Source organism: Bos indicus x Bos taurus, chromosome 2, assembly GCF_003369695.1.
Source record: "Bos indicus x Bos taurus breed Angus x Brahman F1 hybrid chromosome 2, Bos_hybrid_MaternalHap_v2.0, whole genome shotgun sequence".
Taxonomy (NCBI): domain Eukaryota; kingdom Metazoa; phylum Chordata; class Mammalia; order Artiodactyla; family Bovidae; genus Bos; species Bos indicus x Bos taurus.
Genome location: NC_040077.1, coordinates 17,566,922 through 17,587,108, shown reverse-complemented (window position 1 = coordinate 17,587,108; position 20,187 = coordinate 17,566,922). Strand labels below are relative to the sequence as shown.

The window sequence follows — 20,187 nt, the reverse complement described above, 5'->3', positions numbered from 1 at the left end:
TTGGCGTTGCTCTTCTTTGGGACTGGAATGAAAACTGACCTTTTCCAGTCCTGTGGCCACTGCTGAGTTTTCCAAATTTGCTGGCATATTGAGTGCAGCACTTTCACAGCATCATCTTTCAAGATTTGAAATAGCTCAACTGGAATTCCATCACCTCCACTAGCTTTGTTCGTAGTGATGCTTTCTAAGGCCTACTTGACTTCACACTCCAGGATGTCTGGCTCTAGGTGAGTGATCACACCATCGTGATTATCTGGGTCGTGAAGATCTTTTTTGTATAGTTCTTCTGTGTATTCTTGCCACCTCTTCTTAATATCTTCTGCTTCTGTTAGGTCTTATCATTTCTGTCCTTTAAGGAGCCCATCTTTGCATGAAATTTTCCCTTGGTATCTCTGATGTTCTTGAAGAGATCTCTAGTCTTTCCCATTCTGTTGTTTTCCTCTATTTCTTTGCATTGATTGCTGAGGAAGACTTTCTTATCTCTCCTTGCTATTCTCTGGAACTCTGCATTCAGATGCTTATATCTTTCCTTTGCTCCTTTGCTTTTTGCTTCTCTTCTTTTCACAGCTGTTTGTAAGGCCTCCCCAGCCAGCCATTTTGCTTTTTTGCATTTCTTTCCCATGGGGATGGTCTTGATCCCTGTCTCCTGTATAATGTCATGAACCTCCGTCCATAGTTCATCAGGCACTCTGTCTATCAGATCTAGTCTCTTAAATCTATTTCTCACTTCCACTGTATAATCATAACAGATTTGATTTAGGTCATACCTGAATGGTCTAGTGGTTTTTCCCTACTTTCTTCAATTTAAGTCTGCGTTTGGCAACAAGGAGTTCATGATCTGAGCCACAGTTAGCTCCCAGTGTTGTTTTTGCTGACTGTATGGAGCGTCTCCATCTTTGGCTGCAAAGAAGACAATCAATCTGATTTCATTGTTGGCCATCTGGTGATGTCCATGTGTGGAGTCTTCTCTCGTGTTGTTGGAAGAGGGTGTTTGCTATGACCAGTGCATTCTCTTGGCAAAACTCTATTAGCCTTTGCCCTGCTTCATTCTGTATCCCAAGACCAAATTTGCCTGTTACTCCAGGTGTTTCTTGACTTCCTATTTTTGCATTCCAGTCCTCTATAATGAAAAGGACATCCTTTTTTGGATGTTAGTTCTAAAAGGTCTTGTAGGTCTTCATAGAACCATTCAACTTCAGCTTCTCAGTGTTACTGGTTGGGGCATAGACTTGGATTACTGTGATATTTGCCTTGGAAAGGAACAGAGATCATTCTGTCATTTTTGAGATTGCATCCAAGTACTGCATTTCGGATTCTTTTGTTGACCATGATGGCTACTCCATTTCTTCTAAGGGATTCCTGCCCACGGTAGTAGATATAATGGTCATCTGAGTTAAATTCACCCATTCCAGGCCATTTTAGTTCACTGATTCCTAGAATGTCGATGTTCACTCTTGCGATCTCCTCTTTGACCACTTCCAATTTGCCTTGATTCATGGACCTAACATTCCAGGTTCCTATGCAATATTGCTCTTTACAGCATCGGACCTTGCTTCTATCACCAGTCACATCCACAACTGGGTATTGCTTTTGCTTTGGCTCCATCCCTTCATTCTTTCTGGAGTTGTTTCTCCACTGATCTCCAGTAGCATACTGGGCACCTACCAACATGGGGAGTTCTTCTTTCAGTATCCTATCATTTTGCCTTTTCATACTGTTCATGGGGTTCTCAAGGCAAGAATACTGAAGTGGTTTGCCATTCCCTTATCCAGTGGACCACATTCTGTCATATTAGTAGGATTTTACTACTAATATTAGTAGTTAATTAATATTTACTACTAATAGGATTTAACTACGTATTAGTAGGATTTTAATTTTCCATATATTAGTACTGAAAATCCTTATTGATTTGGGATTGTTTTAGCTTTATTTCTAAATTATGCTTTTATAAAGAATCTAAAATTTAGTGTTTAACAGATTGCTTTAACCCAAAATGGGATATTAAAAGTTTCTCCAACTTCTACCCATATTAAGCAATCAATATACTAGAAATCTGTCAGTTTCAGAAGACCTGAACAATTCCAATATATCCTTTAAAGTGCTGACTTTTATTTACCAAAAGAAAATTTTTAATATTAGAACATCTTAAACATCATAAGCTAATCTTTGCATCTTGCATCAACCAACTAGTTCTCAAGGTGACAATGCAGTGCCACCTATTGGTTAAAACACTGCAATTCAAGTTTTGCTTTTTATAACTAAGGATTTTTTTTTTTCTTAGTATTTTCGATCTCTGGTTGGTTGACTCCTCAGATGTATGTGGAACCTGTGAATATGGAAGGGAACCCCACTCCAGTACTCTTGCCTGGAGAATCCCATGGACGGAGGGGCCTGGTGGGCTGCAGTCCATGGGGTTGCTAGGAGTCAGGCACGACTGAGTGACTTCACTTTCACTTTTCACTTTCATGCATTGGAGAAGGAATTGGCAACCCACTCCAGTGTTCTTGCCTGGAGAATCCCAGGGACGGGGGAGCCTGGTGGGCTGCCATCTATGGGGTCACGCAGAGTCGGACACGACTGAAGCGACTTTGCAGCAGCAGTACAGTATATATCTTGTCTTTGCAATGTTCCTAATTAGTACATGAAAGTGACCTAAAAATAAAATTCTATAATTGAAAAATCTAAATATTTGCAGATGAAACCACCCTTATGGCAGAAAGTGAAGAAGAATTAAAGAGCCCCTTGATGAAAGTGAAAGAGGAGAGTGAAAAAGTTGACTTAAAACTCAGAAAACTAAGATCATGGCACTGGTCCTATCACTTCATGGCAAATAGATGGGGAAACACTGGAAACAGTGGCTGACTTTATTTTGCGGGGGGGGAGAGGTCCAAAATCACTGCAGATGGTGACTGCAGCCAGTTAAAAGACACTTATTCCTTGGAAGGAAAGTTATGACCAACCTAGACAGCATATTAAAAATCAGAGATGTTACTGTGTCAACAAAGATCCGTCTAGTCAAGGCTATGGTTTTTCCAGTGGTCATTTATGGGTGTGAGAGTTGGACTGTGAAGAACAGCTGAGCGGTGAAGAATTGATGCTTTTGAACTATGGTGTTGGAGAAGACTCTTGAGAGTCCCTTGGACTGCAAGGAGATTCAACCAGTCCATCCTAAAGGAAATCAGTCCTGAATATTCATTGGAAGGACTGATGCTGAAGCTGAAACTCTAATACTTTGGCCACCTGATGGGAAGAACTGACTCATTTGAAAAGACCCTGATGCTGGGAAAGATTGAGGGCAGGAGGAGAAGGGGATGACAGAGGAACAGATAGTTGGATGGCATCACTGACTCAGTGGACATGAGTTTGGGTAAACTCTGGCAGTTGGTGATGGACTGGGAAGCCTGGCATGCTGCGGTTCCTGGGGTCGCAAACAGTCGGAGACGACTGCGCAACTGAACTGAATGGAACTATTTTATGCATTTCATAGGTTCCAACGTGATTTTTTTCCTTTTATGCTGAAGAAAAAACGTTCAATGATTTGTATTTAACTTACAGCTCCTGTTCCTGAGATAATACTTTTAAAATTCAAGACTACAGATGAAGGTTCTATTTATGTACTATGACTCTTTCTTCTGTTACTGTAGTCTTAAAAATTTCACATGAATTGTGTTTCTAAACTGAAAACCGAAACCAAACATCTAATGAATATGTACAGAGTGATCAAGTGCTATCAATGTACTTGATAACCATACTGTACTTTATGACCCTAAATCAAAGTATATAGCAACTTGTCACTCAGCACCACACATGCTATGAATTATCGTTGACAACAGCACTGTAACTTGCAGAGGAAAGAGTGTCTCACACTGTGCTGGCTCTCGATCTCTTCGTGCTTCTGCTGTAGGGCTTGGGAAGCCCGGATGGAGTCTCCAATTCCCCACTGGGCTCTCAGCTGCTCTGATCCAGGCCCTTCAAGCCAATTCACAACCTATGAATGGAAGTTGAGATGAAATTTTAAAATAATCAAAAACCTTTCAAGCTTTCATTCTAATTGGTTTACCCCTCCCAAAGTTCCTCAAGTATTTTTAATTTAAATTCTATTTTATTGAACATTGCATTTTATTGTATATAGTAAATGTTTCTTTTGGAACTATACAGCTATAATGTGACAACTTTTCCAAACTTAAATTTGATAAAATGTACACCAGAGCATCGCAGGCTTTCAGCTACCTGATTATCTGCCAGTTAAAAAAATCTGGGATGCTCCTATAAGATAGGATTAAAAACTAACTTATGATGATAAGAAAATCAGAGAACTACAGGATTTAAAATTGGAAGGGGCATCAAAAATGACATTTGTGAAATTTTTTATCTAATAAGAAAAGTGACTTTCAGAAAGACTAAGTGACTTGTTCAAGGTAATAGAATTCATTATTTAGTAACTAAGAGTCACATGTCTTGACTCATCATCTAGAGTTCTTTCCAAAGCATCGAAAAAACAGAATGAATTAACTGATAAAAAGATAAAATATTTTTCTCACTTTGAAAATTAAAAACAGAATTATACTACTGCAATGCACTCTAGATGTCTGAAAGACCATCTAAAGTCCCGTTGGCACCAAGTCTACTCAGAAAGATATAGGGAGGGGACTAGTTTGCCAAAAGAGCAGCACTGGGTGTTTCTCTTTTGCTAGGTCCCTGAAGCAGTCCATCAGTTCAGGAGATGAGATCCATATGGGATAGATATGGGAGACACTCTATTAAAAACTCACACCACACAAGTGTCATGCCCATTGTAAAAGTCATTGAGATCAAAGATGTGCAAAGTTATGCCTTCCATCAAGTTATTAACAGATCTTCCAATCCAGATCCAGAATAATTTTTATTACAAACAATATTGCTGACATAATAACACAGCTGACATTGTAATTTTCATCAAGTTTTCAAGAGAATAGAGCTAGACAGTTAAGATCAAAATCTCATGCAGAAGAAGATCAAATTCACATGCAGAAGAAAAATGGGTTTTGCTTTCTCTACCCACAAACACATATACTCTAAAACCAGATAGACACAGGGAAGTAATTCTAACAGAAAAACATATTACCCAGCTCTACCAAGCTAAATTATTATTTAGAAAGCTAAATTCAAAACAGAAATTCAACAACAGATATATGGTTATGTCCTAAATCTTAACTCAGCATAGCTCCCCAGAAATGAATGAGTCAAACATGCTTAAGAGACTAAGCAGGCATGCACACACACACGCATGCACACACACACAGCAAAGTAATACTAGAGACTCAGTGAGACAGGCTTATCTAATCACAGACCTATAGTGCATTCCATAGCTGCTACCAGGCTAATATGTATTTATTTTAAAATCTAAGAATTTATGCAGTTTTAATAATTATATAAAAGCACCGCATCATACCTGCCCCCTGAGAAACCTGTATGCAGGTCAAGAAGCAACAGTCAGACCAGACATGGAACAACGGACTGGTTCAAAATTGGGAAAGGAGTACGTCAGGGCTGTATATTGTCATCTTACTTATTTAACTTATATGCAGAGTACATCATGTGAAATGCCAGGCTAGATGAAGCTCAAGTTGAAATCAAGACTGCTGGGAGAAATACCAATAACCTCAGATATGCAGATGACACCATCCTTGCGGCAGAACATGAAGAGGAACTAAAGAGACTCTTGATGAAGGTGAAAGAGGAGAGTGAAAAAGCTGGCTTAAAACTCAACATTCACAAAACAAAGATCATGGCATCTTGTACCATCACTTCATGGTAAACAGATGGAGAAAAATGGAAAACAGTGACAGATTTTATTTTCTTGGGACTCCAAAATCACTGAGGATGGTGACTGAAGCCATGAAATTAAAAGACACTTGCTCCTTGCAAGAAAAGCTGTGACAATTCTAGACAGGGTATTAAAAGGCAGAGACATCACTTTGCCCAATAGGTCCATATAGTTAAAGCTATGCTTTTTCCAGTAGTCAGGTACATATGTGAGAGTTGGACGATAAAGAAGGCTGAGTGCTGAAGAAGTGATGCTTTTGAACTGTGGTCCTAGAGAAGACTCCTGAGAGTCCCCTGGACAGCAAGGAGATTCAACCAGTCCATCCTAAAGGAAATCAGTCCTGAATATTCACTGGAAGGACTGATGCTGAAGCTCCAATACTCTGGCCACCTGATGTGAAGAGGTGATTCATTGGAAAAGACCCTGATACTGGGAAAGACTAAAGGCAGGAGAAGAAGGTGAGATGGTTGGATGGCATTACCGACTCAATGGACATGAGTTTGAACAAACTCCAGGATCTAGTGAAGGACAGGGAAGCCTGGCGTGCTGCAGTCCATGGGATTGCAAAGAGTCAGACATGACTGAGCGACTGAACAATAACAACAACCCCAACCTGAGGAATAATCATGTGTATTTCCTTTCATTAACTTTTCACATGCATTTCATTTTCATGTGCTACTCCAGATTTAAGTGCTGTAGTTGATTCTCATAGAATACAAGTAATCTCTCTCTTGGGCTCTTCACTTTCATGTGGCTATAGTTGTTATAATTTTCAGTGGCTCTAAACCTCTTTCTTAAGACGGCCAACCTCCTTGTCTGCCTCACCCTCTTGGTCTCTCATTTGTCCAACCAAACCATCCAATCAACTAATACTACTAAGAGCTAAGCAGGTAATGTCCTACATCAAATAACTATTACACCTGTTTTCACAGTCCAGTTCTCCACTGTTGAGCATCTAAGTAATTTAAACATGAGTGTTATACAGCAGTTATGCAACAGAAGTTTTCTCCAATCCTCTATTGTTTCCTTAGAAAATGTTTTCATTGACATCCTGGGTCCAATGATCTTGTAATGTTAACGGCTAATATAAATACATTATAAAATTACTCTCTAAAACACTTCTGTATGAAACATTCATGTCATGAAAGCTTTAACTGAAAATAAACATTCACAACATATATATATATACTATTGCTTTAATTTGTTTATAATTTTTATTTTCTGAGATTCTTGGTGCAATTTATTGAGAAACACCTACACAGGAGCTCTGGGAGAAATAGTATCTGACAACCAAAATATTTTTTGCCATTTCCAAAAATCTCTTGTAATGGGGTTCTTGCCCTCAGTTACTTCAACCTTAATGGAAGAGATGAGATGGGTAAATAGTCAAGCAAAACAATGTAGCAATGATTACATTTAATTTGAAATCATTTATGTTTATCACACAACTGGGTTAGAGATGGTAACTAAGAAAAAAACTAGTTAGAGCATAAGAATGTTGGTAAATTCCTAGGTGTATGATACTAAGTTGACTAAAATTAGGGGAAAGTTAAGTAGATGTGATTTATTTTTTGATTTTATATTTTTCTAACATAGATTGGTTTGAAAAAAAAAAAAAAAGAGTAAGACTTACTGTTTGTTAATAACCAGAGGGGAAAAGCAGAACAACATACTAAATAAAAATCTTTTCATGTGGACTGAATACTCATCTTTGTTGGAATCTCTCTCCCAGTGTGGCTCTGTGTAGCATTCAGGATGCAATGTGGCTGGCTGGCATGGCCTACAATGGCATACGATGTCATGGACAATGGGCCCTTGCCTATGCGTCACCATCTCCTCCTTCACCTGAGCCCAGCCTGTGCGTCCAGTGCTCCTCAAGGGTGCTGCTCTCTCACTGGTCTTGCTTTAATATGGGCTGTCCTGCTGCCTGAAATCTTTGAGCCCCTTCTCTTCCTGACCTCTTTCTCATCTTTCAAGATTCATCTCATGCTGATGATTTTGGTCTTACGTTTTCTACTGAACTGTTTATTTTTCTTTTGACCTATTTTTAAAAATGAGTTGTTTTTCATTTCCAAGGGCCTGGATGCTTCTGATTTGTCTGAACTTACACTGTTGATTTCTGGATGTCAAACAAATCCAAATAAAAACACTATTCTTGTGATTACTCTTGTTATTTCTTTTTAATTTTGAAACTTCCTACATAATAAAAATACTTTAAAAAGCATTATTATAAATTACACATTTTAAAGTTATAATGTGGAGCAATATTCTCAAGCCAAAATCCCTCAGAGTCATTTTTTGCTCCTTTTTTTCCTCTTATATCCTGTGTATCTGATACCCTTAGAATCCTGTTGTTTTGACTTTCAAAATAAAACTGCATCTAAGCCTGCTTCAGGCCTTACCGAGATCCCTGTGGCAGCCTCCCAACCAGGCTTTCTGTTTCTGGTTTTGCACTCTACGTAGCTGACTATCGCTTTTAAAATACTTCCATCAAGTTCAAAAGAAAATCTCTTTAGGTGTGTTTCTAAATATTAGAATAAATAAATTGTGAATGTTTGCTTACTAATAATATGCCATTCTTTCAGGGTTTATCTTTTGGTGCCTGTCCCCTTTTTTGTCCTAGTATCTTAAATATTAATATATTCGTAGCTTCCACCTTTTCTACAAGGTTTTAGTACTAGAGAGCAAAAACTCAAAAAAAGTTTAAGTATTATTTTTGACTCACTGGAATAATCTTGCGGCCATGATTTTCTTTGTTAAATTCATGCTTTCAGAGTCCTAAATTCATCTGCAAACCCCTAGCAGCAGAAGCTCTTTAGAATACAATGTTCCTCAACATCTTCACTTTCTCTGCTTTACTCTTTTGTATGAGCCGGTTTTGAAGGGGCAGGGTACTAGGCTCCTGTTTGTGTCCACCAGCCTGTGCAAAGTATCCCTCTTTCATGAGAGACAGATAAGCAGTTCAGTCTGGAGAAAGCACTGAACATGACTCTGAAATCTGAATTCTGGCTCTGCCCCAGGACGTGAAAGACTCTGGTCCATCACATCTAAGACGTGTCAATGCTACCTACTGTACAGGACTGTTGTCACGATTACAGTCATTATACATAAGATACTTGAGCACAGAGGATGGTATGAACAGTGTTAGTCTCTGCTTTTCTCACTTGTTCTGAAGGAAAAAGTTCCTTCTGTTAATCACTCTTTATAAACTTTGTCTCACATCTACATTTTTACAATAAAATCCATGTATTTCTTAAGCAAATTCCTGAACTGTTTTATTCTATGCTTTTAAAAAACGGAAAGAAGAAGAGAAAGTTTTGGGCTTCCTTGGTGGTTCAGTGGTTAAAAAGCTGCCTTGCAATGCAAGGGACACCAGTGCGATCCCTGGTCCAGGAAGAAGCCTGAGCACAACTACTAACTCCACACTCTAGAGCCGGTGAACCTCGACTACTGAGCTCGCGTGCTGCGACTGCTGAGGCATATGCACCCAGACCTTGTCTGCAACAAGAGGAGCCACTGCAATGAGCAGCGCGCACACGACAAGGAGTAGCTGTCGCTCCCTGCAGCTAGAGGAAGACCGAGTGCGGCAATGAAGACTCCATAACATCCTCCCCCTAAATAAATAAATCTAAAAAAAAAAAAGAGAGAGAGTAAGTTTTAAGTAAGAGCATTTAAGTAAGTTTTAAGTAAGTGCATGTAAACACTTTGAAACAGGTTTCCATTCGCTTGGGGGGACTCATCTGCTTCTCATTTATTATGATGTATTATGAATATAAAAGCTATATAATAGCATTTAAGTATTTTAAACAAGTGGTAAATTATTTCACTGAAAATATCTAAATTCTAAAAAATAAGGATGGAATGAAAATAACTCAAAAATTTTAACTGATGTTAAAATGTACATTATTTTTAAAAACCCAAGACAATATTAAACATTTAAACTTAAAAGACTCTAGAAAACATGTAAACTCTAGAAACAAAAGAAGCAGGTTAATATAAATCATGATAACTTGGGAAAAACAACTCATCAGCAGAGAACTTTCAAAGGGCCATAAATTTAAAAATAAACTTTAAGTAGAGCAAAGACATCTCTTTGGCATGCACACACACACAAACTCAGTTACACAGTCACATGTATATATAGTTTTAATGTATGCTCAAAGTAATTTCCCTTAGAATGCACCATCAGTAACAGGCACACCATAAATGTATGACTATTTCTAACAAAAATGATGCAAACTGAGGTTGATGCCCCAGTAAACAAGTGTATTTAAATCCATTAATGATGGCGGTTTGCCAAAATGGGTTTGTAAAACTTCATTTCAATCAGGACCTATTGCTCAGTTGATATGAATATTAAAGCAAGCACAGTTTCATGTACAATCCTTATCAATGTAACCTCTCAAATGGTTACCTTTATACGCAAAGTATAACCTTGGAGATGTGCTCTTAAAATCCACCATGATAAGTGTCTGAAGAGGCCAAAAATGCATGTGACTATTTAACATTTATTCCCAGCCAGGCTGACTTCCAAAAACCACAAGAGAGAATTTCTAGATGTATGTGAGGTTAAAACAGGCAGAAGAGCATATCAAGCAAATGTGAAGCATCTGGCCAGAAGAAAGAATACAGAGAACTGGGATCACAGCCTCCAGTGGCATACTTATGCAACTGAGAGTGTAGCCTATTTGCATCTATGGTCCCTTTCTACAAAGGAAGAAAATCACACGGATGATTCTAGAAACATTTGCAATGCTAGTCAAAATTACTGCCGTAATCAATAATCAGAATAACGATAGCTTATTTCAGTGATATGGTATCACCTCCTATCCAGAAGCATGTGAAATCTCATTTTAAAATGTAGTGGCAGCAACACAGAATACTTCTGCATTCCATATGAAGTCTAACGCTACCAATCTGAACTGTGGAGAATAAGTGACGGATAACTGCAATGGCTACTACTTATCATACAGTTCATCTACTATAGCTATTGGTTTCTTTTTCATTATGTTCTGTTTTCAGTGATAAGTCACTAAAAAAAGAAATCTGGAAAATGTCAACTGTCATTAATTCTACATAAGCAGAGGTAGTCACCTTTATGATTATTTTTACATAAACAGGAAATTTCATTTCCCCCAAATTTGCAAGGTTGAAGATGGTAGTTTATACTGCGTGTGCTGACATGATATGTTACTAAATAGCTAAACTTAAGTAATCATTTTGGCAAGAAAAATAGATCTTTCCCTAAAATGTTACCTGTGAAAAACAAAATGTAGAAAACATCACATGATGAATATTAATTTTCTAATTTACCTGTAATGCTCATAAAAAAAACGGAATTGAAATGAGGTTGTTTTTAACAACAATCTCATTGCCATCATCACCATCATTTTAAGAATCCTCATCCCTTTTCTCTAGTTTCTTTACTCTTTATCCATTTGAGCTGGTCCATCATTTCAAAAATGCACTAACACCTTTGCCCCTGATCCCACAGAGCAAAGCACAATGCTGGAGGAATCCCATCATCCACATTCTCTGGTGCCTGCATGTTAACAGCCAGCCACGTATTCACAGGAACAGGCCAGAAAGTTTCCACCATAAAGTTAAGGCCAACACTACCTAAAAACACATCTATACTTCCATGGTAATTTCACTCTTACAATCTCCACCAAAAAAAAAAAAAAATTCTCAATCATTTCCACTCCATTTAAACCTCTAATCATCTTTAACCACTGTCCTTTCCAACCCTGCCCTGCCTCCAAACCTCTACCACAAAGCAGATCACATTTGTCTCTTACCTTAAAAAACACACTTCATCACTCAGGAACTCAGTCATCTTCTTAATGCCTGACATACACAGAGGCAACTCTGAATTCATCCCACCCACTTCCCTCCTGTTACAATGGAGTTCTCTCTCTTCCATTCTAAAGCTAATCCCTTCAGTTCTGCTTTGGAGTCCATTCACTTCCACCTTGTCACAAATTTGATAGTATTAATTATTCTTTCTCTCTTTCATATTCAACTCCTCCCTCCAAACAGAAACTCTCCTCCTCCAAACTAAGCCTCTTAGTTTTCTGTATTACAAAAACAGACAAACGAACTGCACTTGATTCCCGCTGGAGGCTGAACTGTGCCCTCAAGCACCCCCCCCCCCAATACGGTGACGTCCTAACCCCAGTACTTCAGGATGTAACGAGTATTTATTTGAAGACAGGGTTCTTTAAAGAGGCAGTTAAATTAAAATAAGGTTATTAAAGTGGGCCCTAATCTGACTGGTGTTCTTAAAAGGCAACAAAGTTCAAACAGAGGCAGGTATAGAAGGAAGATGATGAGAGGAAACGGAGAAGAAGGCTACAGCATGCCAAGGAGAGGGGCCTGGCACAGATCATTCCCTCACGGTCCTCAGGTAGAATCAACACTACTAACTCCCTGATCTTGGGCTGTTAGCCTCTAGAACAAAGAGAAAACAAATTTCTCAAGTCCGCTAGTCTGTAGTATTTCAATACAGCACACCTAGCTAATTAACACACTCCCGCTTCTAGTCATTGCTCTATTTCTCATCTTTCCTCCAGAGAAAACATTCTCCATGAGTTCTCTACACTCGGCGTCTACCACATTCCACTCTCATACCTGAGTTCACTCCAATGTGCTCCTGGCCCTACCACTGCCAGCGCTGCCATCACCAACAACCTGGATCTTATGGATTCTTAGTGGATGCGTTAAGTCTTCCTCTTATTCCGGCCTTTCAGCAGCATTTGAGAGGGTTCCCAACTCCTTCCCTGACATATTTTCTTCTTTGGGCTTTCACGATACACAGCTCTTTATAATTTTCTTCTTCATCTGTGACCAATCCTTCACTGCCTTCTCTTCAGGAATATGCTCCTCTATCTTGTCATTAAATGCTGGAGTTTCTCAAAGCTCAGTTAAAAAGCCCTCCTCTCATCTACTCAGCTCTTTTCCGGGACAACTCTCACCCCATGAATGTTTTAATTACTATTCATACACAGATGACACACAAGCCCAGATTTCTCATTTCTGGACCTGTTTGGGACTACCTTTATATATCTTTTCTTAGATGTCTCAAAGTCCCCTGAAATGTCTGCTAAGTCACTTCAGTCGTGTCCGACTCTGTGCGACCCCATAGACGGCAGCCCATTAGGCTCCCCCATCCCTGGCGTTGTCCAGGCAAGAACACTAAACATGTCTAAAATCAAACTCATGATTTTCCACACCTTTTCCCTCTGCACATAAACCCAAGCCCTGTCCAATGTTCCCTAACTAGAAGACACCACCATCCATTAAGTCCTGCAAGTCAGAAATGCTTCATCTCTGATACTGTCTTCTTTCTCAACCTTCCTCCCTTCACTGTCCTTGGGACTTGGCATGGTTGCTGTTTTACAATTATTTCTGTAATTATGTAACCATGTACCAAAAAGTGGGACCCTGTCTGTTTTTACTCACCATTACATTCCACCGGGCACAATGTCACACTACTGTATAATAGGTACTCATTTTCTTTTAATGGATGAGAAAATGCTGTTATTAATAAAAACTCATCATGTGCCAAGCACTAAACACTTATTAAATCTTCTTAATCTCTGTTAACAGCCCTATTAAGTAGGTATTATTATTACTGTTGCTGTTCTCCTCAGTTTACTGAGGAGGAAGTTAGGGCGCTGAGAGTATACATCCTTCCCAAGATCAAACAACTTGGATGTGGTAGAAGAAGGCAGACCCAGGTGACCAGGGCACTTTATACCGCTATGCTATTTCATCTTTATGGTTTTCAAAGCTACTCTCAAGCTACTTCGCTAAACTTTATCTGAGTTTAATAAAAGGTATCTTTAATTTATGAATATATCACATAGAAAAAGTTATATATAATTAACACACACTTCCCTGGTGGCTCAGAGGTTAAAGCGTCTGCCTGGAAAGCAGGAGACCTGGGTTCGATCCCTGGGTCGGGAAGATCCCCTGGAGAAGGAAAAGGCAACCCACTCCAGTACTCTTGCCTGGAGAATCCCATGGAGGGAGGAGCCTGGTAGACTACAGTCCATGGGGTCACAAAGAGTCAGACATGATTGAGCAACTTCACTTTCTTTCAGAAATCTTCAGTTTGTATGTCATTATCATGAGATAAAGCCAAAATCATTTTGCCTGGAATTCAAGATCGTCCATGATCCAATTCTGTCCTTCCTTTCGAGCCTTCTTCCCCGTGATTCCCTAATGCTCTAGTCAGGAGTCAGCAAACTAGTGCCTGCAGGACAATTCTAGCCTGACACTTCTTTTTACTTTTTAATAATCTAATCTTACTTTTTATTTATTTTTTATTTTGGCCACATCCATGATATGTAGGATCTTAGTTCCTTGCATTTTGGCCACACCCATGACATGCAGGATCTTAGTTCCTTGACCAGGGATCAAACCGGTGCCCTGGGCACTAGAAGCACAGAGTCTTAACCACTGGACTGTCAAGCAAGTCCCCACCTGTTCTTATAAATAAAGTTTTACTAGAGCACAGCCAAACACATTTGTTTACATAATGAATATGCATTACAACAGCAGTTAAACAGCCACAGCTGCAAGAAAACTGTATGAACCAAACAGCCTAAACATTTACTATTTGGCCCTTCACAGAACAAGTTTTCCAACAGCTGAACGAGAATTCTAGACTAGAATCTAGTTCACTGAGAATAAATGAAATAGCTACCACTAGCTGAGTGCTGGGTTCTTTCAACAAAACTTTCAAAAGAGGTCCTGTTATCCCCGTTTTATATGTGAAAGAAAGAAGGAAGAGAAAGAGAGAGAGGAAGGGGAAAAAGAAAGAAGGAAGTGAAACAGGTTCAGGTCGTAAAAAGGTGACCAGGCTCTCACAGCAAATACATGGAGGAAAAGGGATTCAACTCATGCTCACGGACCATGCTTCATGATTACGGGCCGAACAGGTCCTGGGACCTACGGCTGGCTTTTTCTTCAGCAGATCCTGGGATTTAATGCTGTTATTATTTACTAATGCGATCCTTTCTCCTCCACAGGATGCCAATGCTCCTTCAAAACTTAAAGTAGAGGTTACCCATTCTTGGGGATAAACTCACGCACTGCCTTTTTCCACTAAGTCTTACCAGATCTCCTACTACCAGAGGAATGATCCACCCTATGAATGCACTGCAGTCATTTCCTCAGGACACCTAACTCTCTCGCCCCTCTTAAACTTAGTATAGCAAAACCCAAATTTATATCCTTCAGAAAAAACACAAGGTGTTTTATATAATAAATACTTAACAAATACTTATCTAATGAATGAATCCATATTAAAAACACTGGGACACTTCTAATCTGGATTGTCGAAGTGGAAAATTTAAGATTTACTTCTTAATAATTCAGCAAATGAAAATCCAAAATGTAGCCTAAATACAGAAATATCTTCCTAAGTACTGATTTTTAGTGTTTTTAGCCTACTTATAAAAATCAATTTGAAAAAGAAATAAAACTTTCTAAGTATTAAATATAGTTCATGCTATCAGTACCATACAGTAACGAAATAATATTACAGTTAATATATCACACATCACCATTTCAGTAGGACAGAAAACCTCTTCATAATGCCCAAATTAACAACAAAAAAAATGTTATTAGAAATTTAAAGTAAATTCACGGCGAACAATAAAATGTTATTTATTACAAGACTACAAAGACCACAACAGATGTTCTGAATACCTAGTTATTTTTGAAGCTCATTCTGATACAGTAACCTGAGTGCTCAACATCATCACTGTAGAAATAATATGATTTAAATGTCAATACTAATTGACCAAGGGTCAATACTGAAATCAAATTGATTATATGCTTTTCAGCCAAAGATGGACAAGTTCTATACAGTCAGCAAAATCAAGACCAAGAGCTGACGGTGGCACAGATCATGAACTCATTGCCAAATTCAGACTTAAATTGAAGAAAGTAGGGAAAACCACTAGACCATTCAGGTATGACCTAAATCAAATCCCTTATGATTAAACAGTGGAAGTGGGAAATAGATTCAAGGGATTAGATCTGACAGAGTGCCAGATGAACTATGGATAGAGGTTCATGACACTGTAGAGGAGGCAGGGATCAAGACCATCCCCATGGAAAAGAAATGCAAAAAAGCAAAATGGCTGTCTGAAGAGGCCTTACAAATAGCTGTGAAGAGAAGAGAAGTGAAAGGCAAAGGAGAAAAGGAAAGATATAAGCATCTGAATGCAGAGTTCCAAAGAATAGCAAGGAGAGATAAGAAAGCCTTCCTCAGCAGTCAATGCAAAAAATAGAGGAAAACAATAGAATGGGAAAGTCTAGAGATCTCTTCAAGAAAATTAGATACAAAGGGAACATTTCATGCAAAGATGGGCTCAATAAAGGACAGAAATGGTATGGACCTAACAGAAGCAGAAGATATTCAGAAGAGGTGGCAAGAATACACAGAACTATACAAAAAAGATCTTCATGACCAAGATAATCACAACGGTGTGATCACCAACCCAGAGCCAGACATCCTGGAATGTGAAGTCAAGTGGGCCTTAGGAAGCATCACTATGAACAAAGGTAGCAGAGGTGATGGAGTTCCAGTTGAGCTAATTCAAATTCTAAAAGATGATGCTGTGAAAGTGCTGCATCCAATATGCCAGCAAATTTGGAGAACTCAGCAATGGCCACAGGACTGGAAAAGGTCAGTTTTCATTCCAATCCCAAAGAAAGGCAATGCCAAAGAATGCTCAAACTACGCACAATTGCACTTATCTCACACACTAGTAAAATAATGCTCAAAATTCTCCAAGCCAGTCTTCAATAGTATAGAACCATGAACTTCCAGATGTTCAAGCTGGATTTGGAAAAGGAAGAGGAACCAGAGATCAAATTGCCAACATTGTTGGATCATCAAAAAAGCAAGAGAATTCTAGAAAAACATCTACTTCTGCTTTATTGACTATGCCAAAGCCTTTGACTGTGTGGATCACAAAACACTATGGAAAATTCTTAAAGAGATGGAAATACCACACCATCTGAAATGCCTCTTGAGAAATGTGTATGCAGGTCAGGAAGGAACAGTTAGAACTGGACATGGAACAACAGACTAGTTTCAAATAGGGAAAGGAGTGTGTCAAGGCTGTATATTGTCACCCTGCTTATTTAATTTCTATGCAGAGTACATCATGAGAAATGCTGGGCTGGAAGAAGCACAAGCTAGAATCAAGATTGCTGGGAGAAATATCAATAACCTCAGATAGGCAGAGGACCTCACCCTTATGGCAGAAAGTGAAGAAGAACTAAAGAGCCTCTTGATGAAAGTGAAAGAGGAGAGTGAAAAAGTTGCTTTAAGCTCAACATTCAGAAAACTAAGATCATGGCATCTGGTCCCATCACTTCATGGGAAACAGATGGGGAAACCGTGGAAACGGTGACAGCCTTATTTTTTTTGGACTTTATTTTTTTAGTTTTTGGACTCCCAAATCACTGCAGATGGTGACTGAAGCTATGAAATTAAAAGACGCTTGCTCCTTGGAAGAAAAGCTATGACCAATCTAGACAGCATATTAAAGAGCAGAGACATTACTTTGCCAACAAAGGTGTATCTAGTCAAAGCTGTGGTTTTTCCAGTAGTCATGTATGGATGTGAGAGTTGGACTGTAAAGAAAGTTGAGTGCCGAAGAACTGATGCTTTTGAACTGTGGTGTTGGAGAAGACTCTTGAGAGTCCCTTGGACTGCAAGGAGATCCAACCAGTCCATTCTAAAGGAGATCAGCCCTGGGATTTCTTTGGAAGGAATGATGCTGAAGCTGAAACTCCAGTACTTTAGGCACCTCATGTGAAGAGTTGACTCACTGGAAAAGACCTTGATGCTGGGAGGGATTGGGGGCAGGAGGAGAAGGGGACGACAGAGGATGAGATGGCTGGACGGCATCACTGACTCGATGGACGTGAGTCTGAGTGAACTCCGGGAGTTGGTGATGGACAGGGAGGCCTGGCGTGCTGCAATTCATGGGGTCACAGAGTCGGACATGACTGAGCGACTGAACTGAACTGAATTGTAAAAACAGTTTGAATGTCTGGTTTGACATATAAAGCTCTCTATATAGTGTAAATAAGGCTTAGTATAAAATCAGGTACAGAGTAGGAATTACAAAAGAAAACAATTTAGATTTTTAAAAAAATTTAATATATTCAAAACAGACACCTACCTGCATCACCTTCTGCTGAATCTCTTCTAACTGTGTACGCTTACTTCGTTGCCTACAAACTTCCTGGTAGCGGGTATATTGCTCTCGCAGTGAATCTAATAATTTCATAACCTGTGGCTGTGCAAGCAGTTCATCATCCATAGGAGACCATGAGACCCCTCCATCTGAGCCATTAAATCGACGCTGCTGTAATTCGGATAACAATTCATGCCCTTTACAAATGAAAGATACTTACAATTAATATCCATAAAGAAATACAAATCTTATTTCTCAATCTTCTCAATTTTAGTCGCTTGTTTTTAGAATATACCTGCCTATGTTTACCTAACAGGTCTTAAGTACTAAAAAGCAATTTTTCAATTTATATAGAAATAAACAGGAAAACTGCATGTATATATACACATATGGATATACACAATTTAGTTTATCTATACACTATGTTCTGTATCATAACTGTATCATATACAGACAGTCCTTGACTTAGTGATGGTCTGACTTACAATTTTCTGACTTTACAATGTTGCATTCAGTTGAACCCATATTTCAAATTTTGAATTTTTTCTTTTTCTGGGCTAGCAACACACAGTATGATACTTCTGTGATGCTGGGCAGTGGCAGTGAGCCACAGCTTGCAGTCAGCTACACCATCACGAGGGTAAACACCCGATACACTGACAACCATTCTGTACTCGCACAACTCTTCTGTTTCTCACTTTCAGTACATTGTCCAATAAATTACATAAGATATTAAACACTGTATTTTTTTTTCAATGCCATTCTCCCAAATCTTCCCATCCTCTCCCTCTCCCACAGAGTCCATAAGACTGTTCTATACATCAGTGTCTCTTTTGCTGTCTCGTACACAGGGTTATTGTTACCATCTTTCTAAATTCCATATATATGCGTTAATATACTGTATTGGTGTTTTTCCTTCTGGCTTACTTCACTCTGTATAATAGGCTCCAGTTTCATCCACCTCATTAGAACTGATTCAAATGTGTTCTTTTTAATGGCTGAGTAATACTCCATTGTGTATATGTACCACTGCTTTGTTATCCATTCATCTGCTGATGGACATCTAGGTTGCTTCCATGTCCTGGCTATTACAAACAGTGCTGCGATGAACATTGGGGTACACGTGTCTCTTTCCCTTCTGGTTTCCTCAGTGTGTATGCCCAGCAGTGGGATTGCTGGGTCATAAGGCAGTTCTATTTCCAGTTTTTTAAGGAATCTCCACACTGTTCTCCATAGTGGCTGTACTAGTTTGCATTCCCACCAACAGTGTAAGAGGGTTCCCTTTTCTCCACACCCTCTCCAGCATTTATTATTTGTAGACTTTTGGATTGCAGCCATTCTGACTGGTGTGAAATGGTACCTAAACATATGTACTTTTATTTTTTGGTGGTGAAATGGACTGATGATTTTCCTTTCTTCGCTGGACTGTTGTGCCAACTGCCAGGCTGCCTCCTGCCTTGATGGCCCTGAAGTGGCTGCCTTCTTTCCATCAACTCCCTAACTGCTTCCAGTGAAGCTTAATTGTCCCTCTTCCCCCCTCCAGACTCCTCCAATCACTCCCAAGAAGCCTGACTCAGTTAAACACTGTATTATAAAATGGGCTTTGCTTTAGATGATTCCGTCCAACTGTAGGGTAATGTAAGTGTTCTGAACATGTTTAAGGTAGGCCAGACTAAGCTATGACGCTTGGTACTTTAGGTGTATTAAATGCATTTCGACATGATATTTTCAACTTATGATGGGTTTATCAGGATGCAACCATGCTGCAACTCGGGGAAGACCAGTATCATAAATACATACATACCATATACGTCATACTATATAGTAAATATATAGTATACATATAGCATATATATTTTCTAGATCTAACAATCTTTCTATCACATTCTTGTTGTTATTCTTGTTGGATTCACTGCTCAGGATACTGTGCCATCCAACATTCTTTCCCTTCAGAGCACAATTACAATCTTGGACTCCGTGTCTGATGGTACCAATTAGCATGTTTGTCTGATGGTACTAAACAATACTAAGTAATATGTTGTAGGATTTCAGTATTAATTCATACCCTTAATCATAGCACCTTAGAGAAATGTTGGTGTGTAACAAATGAATGATTAAAGGGACTAAGTCTTCACTACTGGTACAAAATAATAT

At 39.0% G+C, this 20,187-nt stretch overlaps 1 protein-coding gene across 4 annotated transcripts in view; it reads right to left on the bottom strand.

The window, feature by feature from the left end:
* The window catches only part of SESTD1 (SEC14 and spectrin domain containing 1), a 143,002-nt gene that overhangs the window by 18,332 nt on the left and 104,483 nt on the right, over positions 1-20,187 (bottom strand). For all 4 annotated transcript variants that reach the window (XM_027556391.1, XM_027556373.1, XM_027556383.1 and 1 more), the window contains 2 exons: positions 18,019-18,230; positions 3,866-3,988 (listed from right to left, as the gene is read on the bottom strand). In XM_027556391.1, the coding sequence (XP_027412192.1) occupies positions 3,866-3,988; positions 18,019-18,230 (335 nt within the window). The remainder of the gene's footprint in view (positions 1-3,865; positions 3,989-18,018; positions 18,231-20,187) is intronic.